This window comes from Rattus norvegicus, chromosome 7 (assembly GCF_036323735.1).
Source record: "Rattus norvegicus strain BN/NHsdMcwi chromosome 7, GRCr8, whole genome shotgun sequence".
NCBI classification, from domain to species: Eukaryota; Metazoa; Chordata; class Mammalia; order Rodentia; family Muridae; genus Rattus; species Rattus norvegicus.
Window position 1 is genome coordinate 44,240,817 of NC_086025.1, and position 27,015 is coordinate 44,267,831.

General features: G+C 40.4%; 1 protein-coding gene across 5 annotated transcripts in view; it reads right to left on the minus strand.

The window, feature by feature from the left end:
- Acss3 (acyl-CoA synthetase short-chain family member 3) overlaps positions 1-27,015 on the minus strand; it is a 208,983-nt gene that overhangs the window by 113,092 nt on the left and 68,876 nt on the right. For all 5 annotated transcript variants that reach the window (NM_001414941.1, XM_039079107.2, XM_006241303.5 and 2 more), the window contains exon 5: positions 24,634-24,774. In NM_001414941.1, coding sequence (NP_001401870.1) covers positions 24,634-24,774 — 141 coding nt within the window. The remainder of the gene's footprint in view (positions 1-24,633; positions 24,775-27,015) is intronic.

Here is a 27,015-nt window from a genome sequence, read left to right on the forward strand (position 1 = left end):
ACAAGTGAGTTCATTTTGTGGTGCCCAACTACTTGTAAGCATGCAGCCTGCTCTGTATTGTGGTTGATAAACCCAGTAGAGTAGACTCCATTGGAGAAAAATGAGGTTCCCTTTGCCCGTAGATATCAATTGCAGATAGCTTCTCGGTTAGGTGTGTAACCCTGTGTGCATCTCCACCTCTCACTGCTGGGACCCCACATCTGTTTTGAACCTGTGTATGTCTTGTGTATATTGCTACAGTCTCCATGAGTCATATGTGTATCAGTCCTTCTAGGTCAGGAAGATGCTATTTCCTTGGAGTCATCTACTACCTCTAGCTCTTAAAATCTTTCCCTCCCCTTTAGACATAGACTGCTGAAACTCTAAAGTATGGGTTCGAAGAAGGTATCCTATTTAGGACTAAGTACTCCAATTTCCTCACTCTCTGCATATTTCCCAGTAGTGGGTCTCTGTGTTAATTGCCACCAGTGCAAGAAGAATCTCCTTTGCTGGGGGTGGAGCGAGACATTCATCTGTAGATATAGCAGCGCGCCATTAGGAATCATGTTGCTGCTATATTTCTGTAACAGAATAATAACATTAGTCTTTACTCTCGGCCCATGACATATCCAGTATCAAGTTCTTGGCCGTATTAGCAGTGTTGAGTATGGGCTCCATGTCATGAAATAGGCCTTCAAAGAAATCATTAAATGATTGGTCAGTCCCAAAGCCTTTATTCTGCTATTACATCAGTTTGTCTTTTAGGCAGGTTACTGTTTTAGGTCATAGAATTTATAGCTGTTGATATCGATGGTTACATTTTTTTCTCCAGTATCATTCAGAGTACCCTCCAATACCAATACTGTGCACACTAGTCAGTAAGGGTGAAGCTTCTAGTTAGGCATGAAGTAGAATTCTCCATAAGTAATGGCATATGTAAGTGTTATCTTAGTGTTTTTGCATTGTATCAAGGAATTATTTATTAACATTAATGGAGAAAATTTTAGATGGGAAAATGCAATGTCTAGATATTATGAAAAGTAAAGGCCTGGGCTATACAACTAAGTAGTAATGCAAAATTAAAACATAGAAGATAAATTTAAACTTTGAAAATGTTTCTATTTCTCTATAATGACTACTTCTTGGCATGATGCTTACAAATTTATTGTAGAAATTAATCAATAGTTAAAGTTATGCTACACAAAAGAACAAAGCCATTATAAGTTAGCCATTTCACTTATAAAAGTTAAATCAGGATCAAGTAATCTATTTAAACAGCCCTATAACCCCTGAAGAAATAAAGGCAGTCATTAGAAGTAGACCAATTTAAAAAGTGCCTAAGGCCAGATGGTTTTAGTGCATAATTCTACCAGACTTTTAAAGAAGAGTTAATATCAATACTCCTCAAACTATTTCACAAAACAGAAACAGAAGAAACACTGCTAAACTTGCTCTACAAGGCCACAGCCACCCTAATAACTAAACCACACAAAGACTCAACAAAAAAAAGAGAATTTCAGACTGACTTCTCTTATGAACATTGATGCAGAATACCCAATAAACATCAAATCCAGGAACACATCAAAGACATCGTCCATCAATAAGGTTTCATCTCAGGGATGCAGGGATGGTTTTATTATATATGTGTTATATAACTATAACAAAGCAGGTGAAGAAAGACAAGAACTTCAAGTCCCTGAAGAAAGAAAATGAAGAAGACATCAGAAGATGGAAAGATCTCCCATGCTCATCAAGAAGTAGGATTAACAGTGAAAATGGCCATCTTACCAAAAGCAATCTACAGATTCAATGTAATCCCCATCAAAATTTCAACACTACTTTTTATAAACCTTGAAAGAGCAATTCATATGGGAAAAAATGAAGCCAGCCAAAACAGTGCTGAACAATAAAAGGATTTCGGGAGGAATCATCATCTCTGATCTCAAGCTGTACTACAGAGCAATAGTTACAAAAATGGCAGAGTCATGGTTCAGAGACAGACACATTGATCAATGGAATCGAATTGAAGATCCAGAAATAAACTAACACACCTAGTGACACTTAATTTTTGATAAAGCCAAAAGCTTGCAGTGGAAAAGTTAAAGCATCATTAACAATTGCTGTTGAACTAACTGAATGTCTACATGTAGAATGAAAATAGATCCATGTTTATCACCCTGCACAAACTCAAGTCCAAGTTGATCAAGGACCTAAACATGAAAGAAGATACACTGAATCTCATAGAAGAGAAAGTGGGAAATATCATAGAAGACATTGTTACAGGAGGAAATTTCCTAAATAGAACTCCAATGGCTCAGGCTCTAAGATCAACAATAGATACATGGGACTTCATGAAACCGCAAAGCTTTTATAAGGCAAATATACTATACGACAAATCAATAAACTATAGTTTGGGAAATGATCTTCACCAGCCCTACATATGACAGAGGGCTAATATCCAAAATTTACAAAGAACTCAAGAAGTTAAACACCAACAAATGACCCAATTAAAAAGTGGGGTAGAGAACTAAGCACATAATTCTCAACATAGGAATTGTGAATGGCTGAGAAAGGTCAGTCTTTAGTCATCAAGGAAGGCAAATCAAAACAACTCTGAGGTTATATCTTATACACATCAGAATGGCAAAGATCAAAAACTCAAGACATCACTCATGCTGTGAGGATGTGGAACAAGGGGAACACTCTTGCATTGCTGGTGGTAGTACAAACTTCTACAACCACTTTGGAAATCAATTTGGAAGGTTTTTCAGAAAACTGGGAAAAGGTCTACCTCAAGATCCAGCTATACCGCTCCTGGGAATATATCAAAAGATGATCCATCAAAGCACAAAGACACTTGCTCAACTATATCCATAGAAGCTTTATTCATAATAGCCAGAGAGTGGAAACAACCTAGATCTCCCTAATCTGAAGAATGGATAAAGAAAATGAGCATGTGCACAAAGCAGTACGATTCATCTATTAAAAACAAAGACATCAGAAAGTCCCACACCCGCGGATCCCGGCCTGCAGCAGCTCTCTGCTCCCAGACCCCGTGAGAGAGAGAGACCTCACCGCCTGGTCAGGTGGGCACTCCTGAGGCTGCAGAGCGGAAGAGACCACCAACACTGCCCACCCCTGCCCACATCCCTGGCCCAAGAGGAAACTGTATAAGGCCTCTGGGCTCCCGTGGGGGAGGGCCCAGGAGCGGCAGGACCCCTGCCTGAGACACCGCCCGAACTTGAAGGAAACAGACCGGATAAACAGTTCTCTGCACCCAAATCCCGTGGGAGGGAGAGCTAAACCTTCAGAGAGGCAGACAAGCCTGGGAAACCAGAAGAGACTGCTCTCTGCACATACATCTCGGACACCAGAGGAAAACACCAAAGGCCATCTGGAACCCTGATGCACTGAAGCTCCCGGAAAGGGCTGCGCACATCTTCCTGGTTGCTGCCGCCACAGAGAGCCCGAGGGCAGCACCCCGCGAGCGAACTTGAGCCTCAGGACCACAGGTAAGACCAACTTTTCTGCTGCAAGTGACCTGCCTGGTGAACTCAAGACACAGGCCCACAGGAACAGCTGAAGACCGGTAGAGAGGAAAAATTACACGCCCGAAAGCAGAACACTCTGTTCCCATAACTGGCTGAAAGAAAACAGGAAAACAGGTCTACAGCACTCCTGACACACAGGCTTATAGGACAGTCTAGCCACTGTCAGAAATAGCAGAACAAAGTAACACTAGAGATAATCTGATGGCGAGAGGCAAGCGCAGGAACCCAAGCAACAAAAACCAACACTACATGGCATCATCGGAGCCCAATTCTCCCACCAAAACAAACATGGAATATCCAAACACACCAGAAAAGCAAGATCTAGTTTCAAAATCATATTTGATCATGATGCTGGAGGACTTCAAGAAAGACGTGAAGAACTCCCTTAGAGAAACACAGGAAAACATTAATAAACAAGTAGAAGCCTACAGAAAGAAATCGCAAAAATGCCTGAAAGAATTCCAGGAAAACATAAATAAACAAGTAGAAGCCCATAGAGAGGAGACACAAAAATCCCTGAAAGAATTCCAGAAAAACACAATCAAACAGTTGAAGGAATTAAAAATGGAAATAGAAGCAATCAAGAAAGAACACATGGAAACAACCCTGGATATAGAAAACCAAAAGAAGAGACAAGGAGCTGTAGATACAAGCTTCACCAACAGAATACAAGAGATGGAAGTGAGAATCTCAGGAGCAGAAGATTCCATAGAAATCATTGATTCAACTGTCAAAGATAATGTAAAGCGGAAAAAGCTACTGGTCCAAAACATACAGGAAATCCAGGACTCAATGAGAAGATCAAACCTAAGGATGATAGGTATAGAAGAGAGTGAAGACTCCCAGCTCAAAGGACCAGTAAATATCTTCAACAAAATCATAGAAGAAAACTTCCCTAACCTAAAAAAAGAGATACCCATAGGCATACAAGAAGCCTACAGAACTCCAAATAGATTGGACCAGAAAAAAAAACACCTCCCGTCACATAATTGTCAAAACACCAAACGCACAAAATAAAGAAAGAATATTAAAAGCAGTAAGGGAAAAAGGTCAAGTAACATATAAAGGCAGACCTATCAGAATCACACCAGACTTCTCGCCAGAAACTATGAAGGCCAGAAGATCCTGGACTGATGTCATACAGACCCTAAGAGAAAACAAATGCCAGCCCAGGTTACTGTATCCTGCAAAACTCTCAATTTACATAGATGGAGAAACCAAGATATTCCATGACAAAACCAAATTTACACAATATCTTTCTACAAATCCAGCACTACAAAGGATAATAAATGGTAAAGCCCAACATAAGGAGGCAAGCTATACCCTAGAAAAAGCAAGAAACTAATCGTCTTGGCAACAAAACAAAGAGAATGAAAGCACACAAACATAACCTCACATCCAAATATGAATATAACGGGAAGCAATAATCACTATTCCTTAATATCTCTCAACATCAATGGCCTCAACTCCCCAATAAAAAGAAATAGATTAACAAATTGGATACGTAACGAGGACCCTGCATTCTGCTGCCTACAGGAAACACACCTCAGAGACAAAGACAGACACTACCTCAGAGTGAAAGGCTGGAAAACAACTTTCCAAGCAAATGGTCAGAAGAAGCAAGCTGGAGTAGCCATTCTAATATCAAATAAAATCAATTTTCAACTAAAAGTCATCAAAAAAGATAAGGAAGGACACTTCATAGTCATCAAAGGAAAAATCCACCAAGATGAACTCTCAATCCTAAATATCTATGCCCCAAATACAAGGGCACCTACGTACGTAAAAGAAACCTTACTAAAGCTCAAAACACACATTGCACCTCACACAATAATAGTGGGAGATTTCAACACCCCACTCTCATCAATGGACAGATCATGGAAACAGAAATTAAACAGAGATGTAGACAGACTAAGAGAAGTCATGACACAAATGGACTTAACGGATATTTATAGAACATTCTATCCTAAAGCAAAAGGATATACCTTCTTCTCAACTCCTCATGGTACTTTCTCCAAAATTGACCATATAATTGGTCAAAAAACGGGCCTCAACAGGTACAGAAAGATAGAAATAATCCCATGCGTGCTATCGGACCACCACAGCCTAAAACTGGTCTTCAATAACAATCAAGGAAGAATGTCCACATATACTTGGAAATTGAACAATGCTCTACTCAATGATAACCTGGTCAAGGAAGAAATAAAGAAAGAAATTAAAAACTTTTTAGAATTTAATGAAAATGAAGGTACAACATACCCAAACTTATGGGACACAATGAAAGCTGTGCTAAGAGGAAAACTCATAGCGCTGAGTGCCTGCAGAAAGAAACAGGAAAGAGCATATGTCAGCAGCTTGACAGCACACCTAAAAGCTATAGAACAAAAAGAAGCAAGTACACCCAGGAGGAGTAGAAGGCAGGAAATAATCAAACTCAGAGCTGAAATCAACCAAGTAGAAACAAAAAGGACCATAGAAAGAATCAACAGAACCAAAAGTTGGTTCTTTGAGAAAATCAACAAGATAGATAAACCCTTAGCCAGACTAACGAGAGTACACAGAGAGTGCGTCCAAATTAACAAAATCAGAAATGAAAAGGGAGACATAACTACAGATTCAGAGGAAATTCAAAAAATCATCAGATCTTACTATAAAAACCTATATTCAACAAAACTTGAAAATCTTCAGGAAATGGACAATTTCCACAACAGATACCAGGTACTGAAGTTAAATCAGGAACAGATAAACCAGTTAAACAACCACATAACTCCTAAGGAAATAGAAGCAGTCATTAAAGGTCTCCCAACCAAAAAGAGCCCAGGTCCAGACGGGTTTAGTGCAGAATTCTATCAAACCTTCATAGAAGACCTCATACCAATATTATCCAAACTATTCCACAAAAATGAAACAGATGGATCACTACCGAATACCTTTTACGAAGCCACAATTACTCTTATACCTAAACCACACAAAGACACAACAAAGAAAGAGAACTTCAGACCAATTTCCCTTATGAATATCGACGCAAAAATACTCAATAAAATTCTGGCAAACCGAATTCAAGAGCACATCAAAACAATCATCCACCATGATCAAGTAGGCTTCATCCCAGGCATGCAGGGATGGTTTAATATACGGAAAACCATCAACGTGATCCATTATATAAACAAACTGAAAGAACAGAACCACATGATCATTTCATTAGATGCTGAGAAAGCATTTGACAAAATTCAACACCCCTTCATGATAAAAGTCCTGGAAAGAATAGGAATTCAAGGCCCATACCTAAACATAGTAAAAGCCATATACAGCAAACCAGTTGCTAACATTAAACTAAATGGAGAGAAACTTGAAGCAATCCCACTAAAATCAGGGACTAGACAAGGCTGCCCACTCTCTCCCTACTTATTCAATATAGTTCTTGAAGTTCTAGCCAGAGCAATCAGAGAACAAAAGGAGATCAATGGGATACAGATCGGAAAAGAAGAGGTCAAAATATCACTATTTGCAGATGATATGATAGTATATTTAAGTGATCCCAAAAGTTCCACCAGAGAACTACTAAAGCTGATAAACAACTTCAGCAAAGTGGCTGGGTATAAAATTAACTCAAATAAATCAGTTGCCTTCCTCTATACAAAAGAGAAACAAGCCGAGAAAGAAATTAGGGAAACGGCACCCTTCATAATAGACCCAAATAATATAAAGTACCTCGGTGTGACTTTAACCAAGCAAGTAAAAGATCTGTACAATAAGAACTTCAAGACACTGAGGAAAGAAATTGAAGAAGACCTCAGAAGATGGAAAGATCTCCCATGCTCATGGATTGGCAGGATTAACATAGTAAAAATGGCCATTTTACCAAAAGCAATCTACAGATTCAATGCAATCCCCATCAAAATACCAATCCAATTCTTCAAAGAGTTAGACAGAACAATTTGCAAATTCATCTGGAATAACAAAAAACCCAGGATAGCTAAAGCTATCCTCAACAATAAAAGGACTTCAGGGGGAATCACTATCCCTGAACTCAAGCAATATTACAGAGCAATAGTGATAAAAACTGCATGGTATTGGTACAGAGACAGACAGATAGACCAATGGAATAGAATTGAAGACCCAGAAATGAACCCACACACCTATGGTCACTTGATTTTTGACAAAGGAGCCAAAACCATCCAATGGAAAAAAGATAGCATTTTCAGCATATGGTGCTGGTTCAACTGGAGGGCAACATGTAGAAGAATGCAGATCGATCCATGCTTATCACCCTGTACAAAGCTTAAGTCCAAGTGGATCAAGGACCTCCACATCAAACCAGACACACTCAAACTAATAGAAGAAAAACTAGGGAAGCATCTGGAACACATGTGCACTGGAAAAAATTTCCTGAACAAAACACCAATGGCTTACGCTCTAAGATCAAGAATCGACAAATGGGATCTCATAAAACTGCAAAGCTTTTGTAAGGCAAAGGACACTGTGGTTAGGACAAAACGGCAACCAACAGATTGGGAAAAGATCTTTACCAATCCTACAACAGATAGAGGCCATATATCCAAATTATACAAAGAACTCAAGTAGTTAGACCGCAGGGAGACAAATAACCCTATTAAAAAATGGGGTTCAGAGCTAAACAAAGAATTCACAGCTGAGGAATGCCGAATGGCTGAGAAACACCTAAAGAAATGTTCAACATCTTTAGTCATAAGGGAAATGCAAATCAAAACAACCCTGAGATTTCACCTCACACCAGTGAGAATGGCTAAGATCAAAAACTCAGGTGACAGCAGATGCTGGCGAGGATGCGGAGAAAGAGGAACACTCCTCCATTGTTGGTGGGATTGCAGAGTGGTACAACCATTCTGGAAATCAGTCTGGAGGTTCCTCAGAAAATTGGACATTGATCTGCCTGAGGATCCAGCTATACCTCTCTTGGGCATATACCCAAAAGATGCCCCAACATATAAAAAAGACACGTGCTTCACTATGTTCATCGCAGCCTTATTTATAATAGCCAGAAGCTGGAAAGAACCCAGATGCCCTTCAACAGAGGAATGGATACAGAAAATGTGGTACATCTACACAATGGAATATTACTCAGCTATCAAAAACAATGACTTTATGAAATTCGTAGGCAAATGGTCAGAACTGGAAAATATCATCCTGAGTGAGGTAACCCAATCACAGAAAAACACACATGGTATGCACTCATTGATAAGTGGCTATTAGCCCAAATGCTTGAATTACCCTAGGTGCCTAGAACAAATGAAACTCAAGACGGATGATCAAAATGTGAATGCTTCACTCCTTCTTTAAATGAGGAAAAAGAATACCCTTGGCAGGGAAGGGAGAGGCACAGATTAAAACAGAGACTGAAGGAACACCCATTCAGAGCCTGCCCCACATGTGGCCCATACATATACAGCCACCCAATTAGACAAGATGGATGAAGCAAAGAAGTGCAGACTGACAGGAGCCGGATGTAGATCGCTCCTGAGAGACACAGCCAGAATACAGCAAATACAGAGGCGAATGCCAGCAGCAAACGACTGAACTGAGAATAGGACCCCCGTTGAAGGAATCAGAGAAAGAACTGGAAGAGCTTGAAGGGGCTCGAGACCCCATATGTACAACAATGCCAAGCAACCAGAGCTTCCAGGGACTAAGCCACTACCTAAAGACTATACATGGACTGACCCTGGACTCTGACCTCATAGGTAGCAATGAATATCCTAGTAAGAGCACCAGTGGAAGGGGAAGCCCTGCCTGGGTCCTGCTAAGACTGAACCCCCAGTGAACTAGTCTATGGGGGGAGGGCAGCAATGGGGGGAGGGTTGGGAGGGGAACACCCATAAGGAAAGCAAGGGGGGAGGGGGATGTTTGCCCGGAAACCGGGAAAGGGAATAACACTCGAAATGTATATAAGAAATACTCAAGTTAATAAAAAAAAAAAACAAACAAAGACATCATGAATTCTGTATGCAAATGGATGGAACTAGAAAAGATCATCCTGAGTGAGGTAACCCAGTTCCAGAAGGACATGCATGGTATATACTCACTTGTAAGTGGATATTAGCCATAAAACAAAGGTTCCCTATCACACTGTTGAACACATACACATGTTATTCAGACACAAAGAAGCTAAACAAGAAGGAAGACTCAAGTGAATAAGCTTGAATCTCACTTGGAAGAAAAAAGTCATAAGAAGTGGATGGAGGGAGGAAACTGAAAGGCAGAAGGCATGGGGAAGGGAATGGGAGTTTAAAATCAGGTGTGGGGAAGAATAAGAAAGATGGCTAGATGGCCATGAAAATTAACAGAAATTCTCAACTAACACAGATCAGGAGGTAGGGAGCATATCCAGGATGAGACAGAGAGACCTGGAATGTAGGAGGCACCCAAGAATCAATGAGGGTGACCTTAGATGTGACTTACTACATTGGCGATCTGAAACCTGAAAAGGCCACCTCCTGTACCCAGGCATGTGTCCCAAGAGAGAGATAATGTCACCAAGCCATCCACATAACTTTCAACCACAAATGTATCGTCTCCAATAAATGCAGGAATGGGGAATGGAGCAGAGACTGAGTAAAATGGCCAAGCAGTAACCAGCCAAACTTAAGACCAGGCCCATGGATAAACCCCAGTCCCTAGCAGTATCAATGTTACTCTGTTGTGCTTACTGACAGGAGCATGTTCTCCTCTGAGAGGCTCCACCCTGCAGCTGACCCAGTCTGATACAGACACCCACAGCCAAACAGTGGATGGAGCTTGAGGATTCTTATGGAGGAAAAGGAGAAAGGATTGTAGGCCCCAAAGGGGATAGGAACTCCACAGTAAGACCAACAGAGTCAACTAATCTGACCCCTGGGACTCTCAGAGTCTGAACCACCAACCAAAGAACATACACGGGTTAGACCTAGGCCTCTGAGCAAATATGTAGCAGATGTGCAGGTTGGTCTTCCTGTGGGGTTTTCAACTGGAACAGGGGCTATGCCAAAACCTGTTGGCTGTTCCTGGGATATGTTATTCTATCTGGGCTACCTTGTCTGTCCCCACAGGGAAGGGAAATACCTACCATTACATAGATTTGCAGTGTCAGGGTCTGGGTATACCCATGAGGCCCCACCCTGTGACGGCTTAATATCCCAGCATAGGGGAATACTTAGACGATGAGGCAGGAGTGGGTTGGTGGGTGAGAGAGCACCCTCATAGAAGCAGGGAGAAGGGAGTGGGATAGGGAGTTGTCAGAGGGGAAACCAGGAAGGGGGGATAACATTTGAAATGTAAATATTTAAAATAAAAAAGAAAATAAACAGTGAAGTGATTAAGCACCTGTACCAACAAGACAATAGTTTAAAAAAAAAAGTTCTTTTCCTTTCCGGGAGAAAGTCTTAGAAGTCTTAGTATCATAGAAGAGATGGAATGTTTCCATCTGAGATATTTCATCAACTACAGAAGCTCTTGCTATGGGTTCTTATGAACTCGGAGCCTATTCCTGCGGAGGATTCTTTAGCAGCTATGTAATTTCTTATTGATCTGTACGACTCGGAGTTAAGGGGCTAAAATGTAGCAAGTTCAGCAATTTACCAGCAAGAATTGTAGCAGAGATGGAAAACTGCTTGCTTATTTGTATTACTCTTGCTCTATCTCTCTCTTACCTGTTCCCTGGGGCAGGGAAGAGGATGAGTCTACACAGTAGGAACAAAATTTTCAAAAGTGCTGAAACCATACAAAAAGCCTTATCTACATCTTTCCTTCCCTGCCTTAATTTCAGCCCCATCCCTCTACTTCTGCTTCCTCCATTATTCTTTTATTTCTTGGCACTGAAAAATTTTTTTTATCCTTGTCTGGTCACCAGAGTCCTTCCAAGGTAGTAAACTTGAACGGAGATAAAGGTGATAGTTATTAAACTCTCTTGAATGCAGTCATGAGTAGCAGACAGAACATGAAAACCACAGCAAAATTAACTTGTTTGACAAGTAGGACAGCCACAGATGTTTAAATATTGGCAGCGGCCAACAGGTAAACCTCCATGCAGCTCCCAGTCAGCTCTAGGACTGGTAGATGTAGATGTAAACACAACCCTGACGTACATCTGCAAATTCTCCCGAAGAACTGACTACCTAATGTAGACCTATGTATGCATATAAGATATAGCATCTCGAGGGAGCATGTGAGATGTGCATAGGTGCCTATAGGCATAAACAGCACATGCACAGAGGTCAGAAGAAGCTCTCTGCTGTTGATTCTTGCCATCTGTTTTATTTGAGACAAAGTCCTGCTGTTCACCGATGCTTTACCCAGATTCATGGATGTGTGAGCTTCTAGTACTTCTGTCTGCCTCCCACCTCCAGGTAGAAACTCCAGGATTACAGACCCCTGTGCTCCCCCGGTGCACCCTGTCAGGTGGAATCTGGGGATCTGACCTCGAGTCATCAGACTTATGGGACCAACAACTTACCCACTGAGCCATTCCCCAGCTCAAGCGTGTTTTAAAACACTTTAAAATACTTAAAGTACTTCAAAATACCATTTTTCTAAGGAAAAAATGCTGCATGGTAGCATAAAATTTATAGGTCAATGTTTCATTAGTGCAAATACGCTCATCTTATGTTCATAGTTTCTAACACAATTAATTTTTATTATGCCTTTAAAATGAAATAAGGATGATAGGCATGGGGAAAAAAGGCAGTGAAACAGACCAACTACAGAAAAATTGTTCACCAAATAATCTGAAGTCGTGCCTGGGTCATAAATAATAAAACTGCTTGGAATAAAAGCACTTGGGATATATTCTAAGACATGCACTAATAGGTAAAATGTACATTAAAGTAAGTAGCATAGACCTCCTGGTTCCTACTTGTGCCAGGGACCAGAGCCCCAGTCAGAATGCCTAAGATCAAAAACTCAGGTGACAGCAGATGTTGGTGAGGATGTGGAGAAAGAGGAACACTCCTCCATTGTTGGTGGGACTGCAAGCTGATGAAATCACTTTGGAAATCATTCTGGCTGTCTCTGAGAAAATTGGAAATAGTTCTACCTAAAGACCCAGCTATACCACTCCTGGGCATATCCCCAAAAGATGCTCCAACATATATCAAGACACATGCTCCACTATGTTCATAGCAGCCTTATTTATAATAACCAGAAGCTGGAAACAACCCAGATGACCCTCAACAGAAGAATGGATACAGAAAATGTGGTACATCTACACAATGGAGTACTATGCAGTGATTAAAAACAATGACTTCATGAAATTCTTAGGCAAATGTATGGAGCTAGAAAATATCCTGAGTGAGGTAACCTAGACACAAAAGAATACACATGGTATGTATTCATTAATAAGTGGATATTAGCCCAAAAGCCCAGAATGCCCATAATATTACCCACAGAACATATAGAGTGTAGAAGACCAGGGTGTGAATGCTTCAGTTCTGCATTGTGGGGGGAACAGAACTTTTATGGGAAGTGGAGAGAAAGGGAGGCCAGGGAGGGAGAAAGGAGGGGGAGGAAATAAGGATGGCAGTATTAGGATCGAGAGGAGATGTGAGAGAGGTACAGAGGTTCTGGAAATCAAACAAAAATATGTAACAAGGGGGATGACAATCTGGGGATAGCAACTGAAGGGTCCCAAACACCAGAAAAACATGAGGCTAGCAGGCCCCAAGGGGATGACTTTAGCCAAAATGCACAGAGAAGGGAGAGATAGGTCCTGTGGAGACTCTTCCAGCAGATAGGCATTGCCCCTTGGTCGAGGACATCCAACCATTGCAAAGATTTTAATCCAGAAATGTTCCTGAGCAAAGGAAGAACTGGGACAAAAAATGGAACAGAGACTGAAGGAAGGGCCAACCAGGGACTGTCCCACCTGGGGATCCATCATGTCTGCAGACATCAAACCCAACACTGTTGCTGTGGTCAAGAGGTGCTTGCTAACGGGAACCTAGTGTGGTGGTTTCCTGAGGAAGTCCAGGCTGCAACTGACCAATGCAGATGTGGATGCTTGGAGCTAACTATCAGACAGAGCTCAGGGAACCTGGTAGGGGAGCTGGCAGAAAGACTAGAGGAGCAGGTGGGAATTACATCCCCATTGGAAGAACAACATAGGCTGGCCAGACCACCCAGTTCTCCCAGAGTCTAGACCAACCAAGCAGTGTACCTGGAGGGAGCCATGACTCCAGATACATATATAACAGAGGATGGCCTTGCCTGACAGCAACAGGAAGAGAGGCCCTTGGCCCCCGGGGAGGCTTAATGCCCCAGAATGGGGGAATGCTGGAGAGGTGGGGCTGGAGAGTGTGGGTTGGTGGGGGAGCACTCTCATACAGGCAAAGTGGAGGGCGGATGTGGGATGGTAGAGCTTGTGGAGGGGATAACTGGGAGGCGGGGTATCATTTGAGATGTAAACAAATGGAATGATTAATAATAAAAATGTAAGTGGCATAAAAGTCTGACATCAATGTATACAAAATATTTACAAATCTTAGGTCTCCCAAAAGGAAGAAAATATGCTTGAGGGTCTGAGACCTGTATCGACATTTCATTCTGCAAGAAAGAGGAGGGTCATAACCATAAGGAAACTAATAAAACCTAAGAAGCCCAAGAGCTTAGGAATTTACAAGGCTCAAAGGCTTATTTCCCCAAGGAATAAGCAGTAAGCAATTGCTAGGAGAAAGGATACTCTCCAGTAGAGCTGCCTGGAAGTTGTGCAGGGAGCTGCAAGGATTCTGAGTTCATGAGCTGTCAGTCACTCATGTGGCAGCGGGCTTTCAGCTATGCAGCTAGCTGCCTTTACGTCACATATGCTCCATGGAACAACCTCTAACAAATTCATTAGTTCAATATCATAGACTTGGCATGGATTGTCTCCTTGCTCTCTCATCAGTGCCCAGTCTGAGGAAAAAAGTATGTGCTTATATCTCTTCCCCAAGTGTTACATAGTGAAATCGGTAACCAGTTACTGACAGAACCAAAGGTTTGTTGTGGAGGGGAAATTGCATGGCCCTTGCAAAAGTGAGAGCACATGGAAGATGATTCATCCATGGGTAGATTATTTGCAAAGACAACATTTGTATAGCTACCTGTCTTAGGGTTTTTATTAATGTGAAGAGGCACCATGACCACCGTAACTCTTGTAAAGGAAACATTTCATTGGGGTTGGCTTACACAGATTTAGTAAATTATCATGGTGGGAGACATGGCAGATGTAATGCTGGGGAGGTGGCTAAGAGTTCTACATCTTGATCTGCAGGCAGCAGGGAATGAATCAGCTTGAGCTCCTGAGACCTCTAAGCCTAGTAACGCTAGCCTAGAGACCATAGTAACATACTTTCTCCAACAAGGCTACGCCTACTCCAATAAGTCACACCTCCCAGTAGTATCACTCCCTATAAATCGAGTATTCAAACACATGAGTCTATGGGGACCATTCCTATTCAAACCACTGCACTACCTTTCCCTATGTTATAAGGGATACTGTGACATCTTACTGTAGTGGAATATACATATATATATTTGTGTTGTGTGAGTGTGTGTGTGTGTGTGTGAGAGAGAGAGAGAGAGAGAGAGAGAGAGAGAGAGAGAGAGAGAGAGAGAGTTAGAGTTGCAATGAAAACAGACATTTACATGTTATCTTCCACATAAGTCTGCGATTGGGGGAGTGGGTAGAATAAAAGTGAGGATGAAGCAGACATGTTGGTTTGCCATTTCTTAACATTGACAGGCTGCAAGAGGGAAGCAAGACAAATCAGATATGTACGGAAGACTCCTTCCTAATATCCACATTCAGGAAACTCACAGGAAGAATTAGAGAATGAGACAAGGCCAGAATAACGTTGAAATGAGAAAAAAAAAATGCCCTTTAGGTCTGCCCTTTAACACAAAGGAAGTGATCAGCCCATCGTTCAGCGTTCAGCATGTAGATGAGGGCTTTAATAGTGGTTCAGTGCAGGAAACTGAGATGATCAGGGAATAGGCTGCCTTTGAAGAGTCTGCATTAGTCAAGAATTTCCAAAGAATGAAAGCACCTGGTCTAGCCTGATTTGTAAGGCTGTGGGACATGTGGGTTAATAGGATCAGTCTGGGTGCTGTGGAGGTGGAAAAATGGACTTCCCTAACTTTGCTTCATTCAAAAAAAAAAAAGACTATACCCTGCAGCAAGATAAGGGAAGTCAGTCAATGGTACATTGGCTCATTTGGACTGAGCCATTAAAGGCTGTTGGTTACCACTGACTGATGTCTCCATAAATATCAGAAGCCAGAAAACCATGGAGGAAGACAGGGATTATTAATGGCACTAATTATAAAAGAGGTCATAGTTTGATCTCCAGTTCACTGGGCTGGAAAGGACTGTATTCATTAGGAGAGTTACAAAAGAAGTTGATTCATCAGATACCAGAGGACTGGCATGGGCTTTGTGACAGTTAATGTCAATTGACAACTTGTCTACATTCTTCATTATCTAAGACACAAACTTCTGGGTAGGTCTGTGAAGGATTTTCTAGTTTAGACTAATTGAAATAGAATGAGCCAAGCTAAGAGTGCGTGTTTCTATTCCATGGACTATGGTCCTCGACTGTGTGATAAAGAGGGAATAAGTTCAGTGTACCCTGGAACTTTGTGGGAAATATAAAAGACATTTGTTTACAAAGTTATTTGTAGAGTATTGTCAAGGCAACAGGAAAATTATTTCCCAGAAAATCTGCACTGTGTTTGGATCTGCGATGACCTGACTCTGTGGTTCTTAGGCCTTTGGAACTGGTTTTCCAGGGAAAACGTTGGGCAGTCTGAAATACTGGTTAGGAAATCCCCCACAAATGTAACTTGATAAGCTAATGCCATCTGCTGGGAGTTTGGAAGGACAGGATGCCATGCTAAATTCACATGGCAGCAGCCTTATTCAAGAGGTTCCAAAAGCTATCAGAAACTGGGCTAGAGGTCACCTATGTTGTGTTCTGGGAGATAATCTGGTCGAATTCTACCTGTGCCGTGAGAACTTTATCGTGGCTCAATCCCAAAGTAAAGTTAATGTTTGGCAGAAGAAATCTCAAGACAGGTTCCCATTGGAGTTATGTCATATTTACTGACAATTGCTCATATCTACATTGAAAGAAATTGAAAGGATCAAGCAGAAAGAAGGAGACAGATGAGGGGGGGAGAGGGTGGGAGGGATTAAGGGATTGAGAGAGATGAAGCAGAAAGATACTTAAAAATATGTAATTGGTTAAGATAAACAGTATTAATGAATTCAAAGTTACAAACAAGTCATGCTCTAAAGCATTCATATTTGTTTAGTGTCATTCGAGAGAAATCAGCTGTTCTTCATGGATACAACAGAATCGGTCTCCTGTGGACACAATTCCACCCTTGCAAGGCTCCATTTTTGAAAATAGAAATCAATTTGAAGAGAGCCGAGACAGAGTATACCTATCAAAGACCCTAGGTCCAGTGAATATCAATGCAATCTTGGCTCAAGGGAGACAGACTCAACGCCTACAAGACAAAAAAATCTAGACAGTGCTACATACATGGTACTTGTTTACAGGAGTAAAAGATACAAGAGTGAGGGAAATATGAAATCATGGAATCATGCCAAGGTTCTACAAGGTCACTGCAACAAGGCAATATGAACCAGGGCTGTATTCTGTGCAAATTCCCAGGGTCACTGTGTAAAGCCCTGATGATGAAGTTCAAGTTGCAATGAAGATACAAAGATGTTGCAGATGCCAAGACCATGGAGAGGCTGCCAAGAAAAGCTGGTTACACAGAGTAGAGGTGGCCCAATGGATAGGCTATATGTGCTTCAGGTGGCAGAGCTGCAGGATTAAGCACTCAAGGTAATTCCTCCCAGGTGATTCCACCACAATCTCTAGGTGCCAGGCATGGAGCTACAGGATTTGGAATTTGTCCCCACCGGATTTCAATCTTTCTGTTTCCCTTTTCCTGGCTCTGTCCCCTTTCTTCTATATAGAATGGGACTATTGGTTCTGTGCACTGTATATAGGAACAATGAAACATGCTTTTATTTTTAATTTTATAGAAGCTCAAAATCAAGTAATTGTTCTGATCCCCGGAAGAGACTTAGTCTTTAGACTATTCAACAGTATTAGTATTACTAAATACTATAAGTTCTTTATGATGGACTGAATTTATTTTACACAATGACATGACCAGAAGCTTAAGGGCACAAGGAGTGAAGGTTAATGAGTGAAAAGTTGTCTATAGGGGAGCTGTGGTGATCGCTCTGTGGGGGAATTATTTGCTATGCAAGCATGAAGATCTGAGTTTAAATAGATAGAACTCATGGAAAGTTCTATTAAATAGTGTATGGCTGTAATCACAGTGTCCGACAGAAATGGGAGGTAGATATAAGAGAATCTAGATCAGGAAACAAGGGACATATTTCAGCAAAATGGATGACAAGAATCAATATCTTCAGTGCTCTTCTGACCACACATACCCAGTGGCAATGTACATGCCCCCCCTCTCAACACACACACACACAGACACACAGACACACAGACACACACACACACACACACACACACACACACACACACATATTCACTGTGGATATAACATAACTACCTGCCTCAAAATTTTGCTCTCTTGACCTCTCTATCATGATGGATAGTAGCCTTGAATTGTGTATTGGAGTATGTATTAAACTCTCTAAGCTTTATAGTTTATTTCTGTTTCATTTTCTGTCTTTTGGTTTGGGTTTTTGATGGCGGGGAATGAGGAATTTTGTGGTAGCAATAAGAAGACCCACTAAAATGGACCTTTGGGAACACCCATTCAGAACCTGCCCCACATGTGGCCCATACATATACAGTCACCCAATTAGATAAGATGGATGAAGCAAAGAAGTGCAGGCCGACAGGAACCGGATGTAGATCTCTCCTGAGAGACACAGCCAGAATACAGCAAATACATAGGCAAATGCCAGCAGCAAACCACTGAACTGAGAACAGGACCCCCGTTGAAGGAATCAGAGAAAGAACCGGAAGAGCTTAAAGGGGCTCGAGACCCTATATGAACAACAATGCCAAGCAACCAGAGCTTCCAGGGACTAAGCCACTTCCCAAAGACTATACATGGACTGACCCTGGGTTCCAACGTCATAGGTAGCAACGAACAGCCTAGTAAGAGCACCAGTGGAAGGGGAAGGTGTTCAAGACTGAACACCTAGTGAATGTGATTGTTGGGTGGAGAGTGGTAATAGGGGGAGGATGGGGAGGGGAACACCCATATAGAAGGGGAGGGGAGGGGTTGGGGGATGTTGGCCTGGAAACAGGGAAGGGGAATAACAATCGAAATGTAAATAAGAAATACTCAAGTTAATAAAGATAAAAAAATGGACCTTTGGCATCTTTGCTAAATGCCATGTTGGGACATGGGCTTAAAGAGGAAGGTTCTAGCAGATCTCAATGATTTATCCAGGTATCCAAAGTGCTGAAACAATTGGGAAAGAAAAGGGTGACCAAAAGTTAAAACAAACAAAAAAAGTCAGTGGAAAAAATGTGGCAAGATCTGGGTCCAGCCAGATGTCCTAGAGAAGAAAACAGAAAACCAGGTGCTATGCTATTTCCATCTGGATTGCTTTAAATCTTAGGTATTGATTCATGGAAAACCCAAGTGATGAAATTTTCTAAGTAAAATTAATTTTAAACAATTAAGTTTGTCCTAGGAGTTGGTAATTAAAGTATGTGGTTTACATTTTCTCTCTTTCAAAAACAATACACTGGGTGTAGAGATTTCTCCTCTGTCCAAGGACGTTTCAGTAGCCAGGTGTGACTAAGTGAAAGTCAAGGGTATGGAGCTCTCCAGAATTTATTGGTAAGTACGTGGAGGCCTTCTCCATTGGCAAGCAACCAGAACACGGCCCTACTCACTCTTTGACATAAACCAAACCCAAAAATGCACACAGTCTGACCCCATCAAGGATGTTTGGTTTGGGGATATGCGGAGGGGCAGCAGTACAGCAGTAACCCAAGATCTGAAGGCCAGATGACTGAAGGAAATTAAATGTGAATTATGGAGGACTGAATGGCTAGTGTATCTCATCAATGGCAAATGTCACTATTTAGATGAAGTAAATGATAAACAGTGGGGATATTTCCATACTACATTGAATGGTGATATTTATTTTTTGTGTCCCTTTAACCATTTAAAACCATTACGCAACGGCATAAAAGAGGCAATGCTGGGCCTTCAGAAACCCTGCCTAACATGTGTGAAATCAGGTTTCACTATATTGTTCTAATATTGAATGTTTGGGGACATCTGTAATGATAATATAAGCAGCATTTAAGGAGTTTGAAAGAAAGTATTCTGTATAGAAAATCTACACGTGATCCCTCCCTCTCCCTCCCTCTCCATCTCTCTCTCCCTCTCCCTTCCCCTCCTTTCCTCTCTCTTGAATAGCTTGCTAAAGAAGGGATACATCCCTATGGATTTATACCTATGGTAGCCCAATAAACTATTAAAGGCTTTGGACTGATGTAATTTTATTTTAGAATTAGAGGGTAGGTCCCTAGTGCTAAGGACATCACAGGTTTTGGTTATAGGACATGGACAAACCAAGATGAAATTACAATGGAAGTCCCTTCCCCTTTAAGTGGCTTTTGTGATATTGTGCACACCACACAGCTAAATTATCACCTAGTTCTCTGCTCGGTATGGACCATGAATACCAGACTACCAGTATGACAGGGCAATACATGTCTATTGACAAGACATTATTAAATTCAATCAACTGTTTTCTAATTCAATGTTGGGATCCTTCCACTGAGGAATTTATTCTTAATTTTGTAGGACACGACAAAGACTTATGCCTGGGGAGGTCAGGTCGCAGAAAGAAAGTGATCACTATTATTTTGTTAAATGGTTGTGAGGTGTCTGATAATTGCTGTCTAAATATTTGATTTTTATACATAGACCATTAAACACTGGTTGGTTGTGAGGAGAAAATTATTTCTCCAAAAGATGGTGATTACTGCAATTTCATAACAGATCATCATCTGGAGAATAAGTGACTGTTGCCATGGCATTGTGGCCCAATCCTCCACCATAAATGAAATAAAATAACCTATATCACACCCTCCAAAATTCAGGGAATTTGATGGAAGAGCAAAGGGGGAAAATGCAAGAGCGTTCGTAGGGGACAAAAGCCTACATAGCTATTTCCTCAAAATTGACATATTCCCCATTGTAGAGAAAAGAAGTTCATAAAGTACAGGAACTTTATCTTCTATTAGTTTCACTGTACCTGGTTTTACGTGGAAGTCCATTATCTACTTGAACTTTGTACAGGGCGATAAGAATAGATTGATTTGCATTCTTCTACATGATGACCTCCAGTTGAACCAGCACCATTTGTTGAAAATGCTATCTTTTTTCCATTGGATGGTTTTAGCTCCTTTGTCAAAGATCAAGTGACCACAGATGTGTGGGTTCATTTCTGGGCCTTCAATTCTGTTCCACTGAATTTTTTTTCAGAAAACTGGACATAGTACTACCTGAGGACCCAGCTATACCATTCCTGAGTACATACCCAAGAGATGCTCCAACATATAACAAGGACACATGCTCCACTATGTTCATAACATCCTTACTTATAATAGCTAGAAGCTGGAAAGAACCCAGATATCCTTCAGCAGAGAAATGGATTCAGAAAATGTGGTACATTTACTCAATGGAGTACTACTCAGCTATTAAAAACAATGACTTCATGAAATTCTTAGGCAAATGGATAAACTAGAAAATATCCTGAGTGAGATAACCCAGTCACAAAAGAGCACACATGGGATGCACTCACTGATAAGTGGATATCAGCCCAAAAGCTAGGAATACCCAAGATACACTTTACAGACCAAATGAAGTTCAAGAAGAAGAATGACCAAAGTATGGATGCTTCAGTCCTTCTTAGAAGGGGGAACAAAAACATTCATAGGAGGGGATTTGGAGACAAAGTTTGGAGCAGAGACTGAAGGAAAGGCCATCCAGAGACTGTCCCACCTGGGGATCCATCCCATATACTGACAGGAAACCCAGACACTATTGCACATGCCAAGAAGTGCATGCTGACAGGACCCTGATATAGCTGTCTCGTGAGAGGCTCTGCCAGAGCATAACAAATACAGAGGCGAATGCTCACAGCCAACCATTGGACTGAGAACAGGGTCTCCAATGGAGGAGTTAGAGAAAGGACTAAGGTAGCTGAGGGGGTTTACAACTCCATAGGAAGAACAACAATACTAGAGCTCCCAGGGACTAAACCATCATCCAAAGAGTACACATGGACAGACCAATGGCTCCAGATGCATATATAGCAGAAGATGCCTTGTAGGACATCAGGGAAAGAAGAGGCCCTTGGTCCTGTGAGGACTTGATGCCCCAGTGTAGGGGAATGTCAAGGCAGGGAGGGAGGAGAGAATGGGTGGGTGGGTGAGGGAGCACCCTTATGAAAGCAGGCAGAGGGGAGAGGGGATAGGGTTTCCAGAGGGGAAAGCAGGAAAGGGGATAACATTTGAAATGTTAATAAAGAAAATATCCAATTAAAAAGTAATGAAGTCCAGGAACCTAATGAAATGTACAAAGCTTGGAAAGACCAGAATGTTAAGCGATTTGCAACACCCATCGTGGAGGTGGCGGGAGAACACTAATGAATTGCTAGAGAAGTGGAAAGTCTCTGGCAGAGCTCCTACACAGTGGGTCCGGATCTTGCAGGGATACGGCTCTCATCTCATGCTGAGAGGAAGAGTTTGGTGATGCTGCTACCTCTGATTCACCATGCTTACCCGAGCAACCCCTCACCTATGCTCCTGGTAAGCAATAGCAATTTCGTCGGTGTTTCACAGCGCTCCATCTGTGGTAAAGAGCTATTTATTCACCTCTATCCAGGAAAAAGCACACAATGGCATCCCACATGTCATATTTTACAAAATCCACCCACTCTCTTATTTGAAAGCCAGACCCCCACACTGATGATCCACGAGGGCTTATCCACAGGTCCCTGTGTAGCTCGTGGGATCAGGCTCATTTCCAATTACTGACTGTACTAGTATTAATATCCCCGAAATATACCACACACAATATGTTCAGCACCGGTCTCCTTTCCCATATCAAGACTATCTTCTTTTTATCTATTCAAAATCCTGGTTTCTTCTCGGTCTCATTCCTAACTATGAACTAAGTCTGATTCATACTAACTAATGGTGCTGTTCTAAGTAAAACTCTAAGCCATGTAACCTGAAAAAAAATCTTCTTGTCCTTGTTGTTCCCTCCTCTACAAAGTGATTACTGTCTGTATTACTCACACCTGGGTACATTCCCACCCTTATAAATCAGAACAACTCAGAATTACTCATATTTTATCTGGCTTTCTCCAACAATGAAATAAATTTTCTTCAAGATAGTCTATTAACTCGGAACAAATAGAATATGGAATAAAAGATTATTTTCAGTTCAGGCATGAATATATATATATACATATACATGTATGTATATGTATGTATATATACATACATATTCTTTTAACAAACAAAAGTGGGATGTTTTCTGAAATGGGCCTCTTAAGTTTGATGAGCTTATACAATTTTCATTGTTAGGGTTTTCCTTTCATATTAAAACTTTTATTTAAAAAAATATATCTTTGCTGAACTCTGGGTAATTTCATGGGGAAATGCCCAGTCAAACTGCATGGGACTTGTAAGCAAAAAACAAAATGAGAATAAATCAGTTGGACTGGTAAACAAACCAATCATGGTCTTCAGTAGTGAAGAAATAACTATTTCTCAGATAACTAGAGTTGGAAAACAGAATTCCTAAATGATAATTCAAGAAAAGCAAATTATCGTTTTATATATGCACATATTTATTTAGGTAACCGACAAAAGAACAAGAGATTATTAGGCATCAATTCCATGCAAACACAATAGAAGAAACCATGCATTGAAACATGTCATTACAGAGGATGTATTCTAGCAGCTGCTTTCCTTCTCACATATAACTCTGTGTGGACTACTGTGTTTCCTCTTCAGAGTAAATCTTATGGAGTCATTATCTTAATATGCTTGACATTATGCTTGCCAAAATTTTAAATACCTAAGGATGATAAAGAAATACTACTATGACATGTGCAGAATTTTGAAAGGTTGGTCTACCTATAAAATTCTGATTTAATGAATATTGAACCATCTAATGAAGATAAACAAGGAAAATATGAAGTTGCATACAGGATCTACTTCTCACATACTATTTGTTGAAAACATTTATGACTACTGATGCTTTCCTCGTTTTGCTTTGCAAAGACACCTTTCATAATAGATGGATGAAAAGATGTCAAGTCTTTCCTTATTATAAATCAAATAGTTGAATGGTTTGGATAAATGGCCTTTGACTCAAGTTGTCTAGACTTCAAGTTCTGCTTTATAACAAGATATTGAATGATTCTTGGTCAAAGGTATATTTCAAGGCTGGCAAGATGGCTCAGAAGGTCAGAGAACTTGCCACTTAGTATGATGTCCTTGTTTGATCACTATAACCCATGTAACCAAAGGAAAGAACCAATTCTCATCTCCTGTCCTCTAACTTTCTCAGGCATGCTGTGGCGTACCCCTTATATACACACTGCACATACAATGAAAATACATGAAATTATTCATTTCATAATGTATAGAATGTAAACCTCCATTTTTAAAGAATACAAATTTCCTTTCAAATATATCTTTTACTTTCAGTTCTAGTGCCACTAATTTATTTTAGTAAATAATCATTCACTAACAAGTAATATATACATATATATTTCAACATATCATTAAACCAATCAATATTCAGTTAACTGCATACCTACTTTATCAGTTTACCAAAACAAGTATTTATTGCTGACTTCTGAGAATTTTGAATACAGATGATGAAAGTCTTTCCTTTTAAACATATTTGTACAAAATTCATTTAAGGAATAATGGAATTGTTTTTAAGCATCGAGCTACAATCATTTCGTTTTCTAATTTCTAATGACATTTTCATTTTCTAATCAGACGGATACCCTGCAATGGAAATCTGCCATCATGCATGTCTCAGAGGAAGCAAATACCTTAGGCAGGCCAGTTGTTCCAGATGTGTAGAGAATGTACAAGGGATGCTCTGAGAGAACAGGCACGCAGTCATGTGACTGGGCTTTTGCCATTTCTTCTTCCCAATCAAGATCACGACCTGACATCAAAGGAACTTTCTCCTACACAGAAAAAAGGAAGTAGTCACATGCACAGTAAATAGGAGATGACGCTACAGAAGTACAAAGCGGGGCAGGGGGCGTTAATCTTTAAGTTTGAGCATCCATTAGAAAGGTGAGCTTTAATGACACTACACATTGGATTTGTGACTAAATCTCAAAGTTATGTTAAAGTAGTTTATTATTAAACTATCCTTTTACATAATCTGATGGTTTGATGTTAGTTTACCTCTCACACGTTATTACTGCACTCTAGAGCTACCCTTAAGCACTCCGATGTGGTGCTGTTTTTATGAATCCATGGTTTAATTATCTCAGAGATACGGTTCGAAATATAAATATGCACAAGTAATTTGAAGAACTAAGCTACAGCTTAACTTTTTAATTTGGATCCTCTATCCTTACCAGAAAATATCACCTAATACATTCAAATATTTTTTTTATATAGGGACATTTGAGTGTAACACCTCAGCTGCCTTTCTAATGAAGAATTCAAGTTACTTTCAGGATAAGGAAGAAATCCACTTGTGTTTTCTCAAGAGAGGAAACAATTTTTAAAATAACAGAGTCAAAATGTTTTTCTCCTTTTCAGTCATTAATGTAGCAGAAAAAAAGTCTTTATTTTCCTTCCTTAAGAACAAGGGTTTGTTGGTACAAGTTTTGTGATAATAGCCATGTTATGAATGGATATGACTTTAAATAAATTTGAACAGCCATTAAGAGGGCAGAAAGGTGAAAAAGAGTAAGAAGTGGGCTAATGGAAAGTCACTCTAATTATACATGGATGGAGGTAAGAGACCGTGCTGGCTACTTCTTGAAATAGCCAGATTCGTTGCCAGAGAAGAAATTTGTTGTTGTTATTATTGTTTGTTTGTTCGTTGGTTGGTTGGTTTGATTGGATTGGATTGGGTTTGGAGACCTTAGGCTGGCCTAGAACTCCTCGTATAGACTTGGCTCCAAAACCAGAGAGATTTGCCTGCCTCTGCCTGAGTGGTTAAAAGATTAAAGACTGGGTTCGGTCCCCAGCTCCGAAAAAAAAGAACCAAAAAAAAAAAAAAAAAAGATTAAAGACATGTACCTGCTATATCATCATGTTTATACTTAAGAGATATGCAAACAGAGCCCAATCTACAAAGTTCAGTAGAGTAAATGAGCAACACAGCCAGACATAAATGGAACTATTGATTTCATCAAGATGATGTCTGGGCTACTCTAATAGGTTCTAGGGCACACACACACACACACACACACACACACACACACACACACATTCAATTTTCCAGGGTCCCTACTATTAAACAGGCTATAAATGCTTGTCATTCATCTACATGTGCACGTTTACAAATTATGCATGATAACAATATCACAAATACAATATATTCACATGCAGATAAGAATCTGAACTGAGCACCACTTGTAAAGTTTATATTTCAAGCACAGCTGAATTCTCTTGCCTCCCTTGAACGCATAGTAGCTGATATCACTTAAATAAACAGATCAGCTAACCGTGAGCAAATCATGCTTCCATTTCTTTTTCTGCATGAGATCCAAGTAACCAATTTTACCAAAGTTATAACATCCCGATTGCAGGGCTGTAAAAATCATCATACTGCAAAATGAAAATCGAATTGTGATTACAAACAGTTTTGATTTTTACAAGCCTCTAATGAAATGGGCACTGGAATAAATGGTTATTTCTTTTTGGAGCTGAGGACTGAACCCAGGGCCTTGAGCTTGCTAGGCAAGAGCTCTACCACTGAGCTAAATCCTCAACCCCATGGTTATTTCTTAGAGTAAAAAAAAAATGTTAAGTGTGAATAAAAAAGATCTGAAGAATTAAAGAGGGAAGTAACAACATTAACATTTATTATACAAAACAAGTGTGTGTGTGTGTGTGTGTGTGTGTGTGTGTGTGTGTGTTTTTATTTCTCTCTATAGGCATTGATCTTAGATATTAGAATTCTTAACAGCCAGAATAGGGAGAACGCCAGGGTGACAAGTAGTGTTCCTTTGGTTCTGACATGGTTTGCCCGAGGCTTAGGAATAACAGCTAAACTTTTACCTCATTTGGCAAAAGTGGATGCTAGTTAATAAGATGCAATACCCAAACTCATCATTTCTTTCTCTAAAATTCAAAGCAAACCCAATCCATTGGGTTTAATTTCTGCTTAAACAATACATTTTATATAAAGACAAGATATATGGAAAGACTTTATCTGTACCTCTACAGAAAGAAGCATGTTG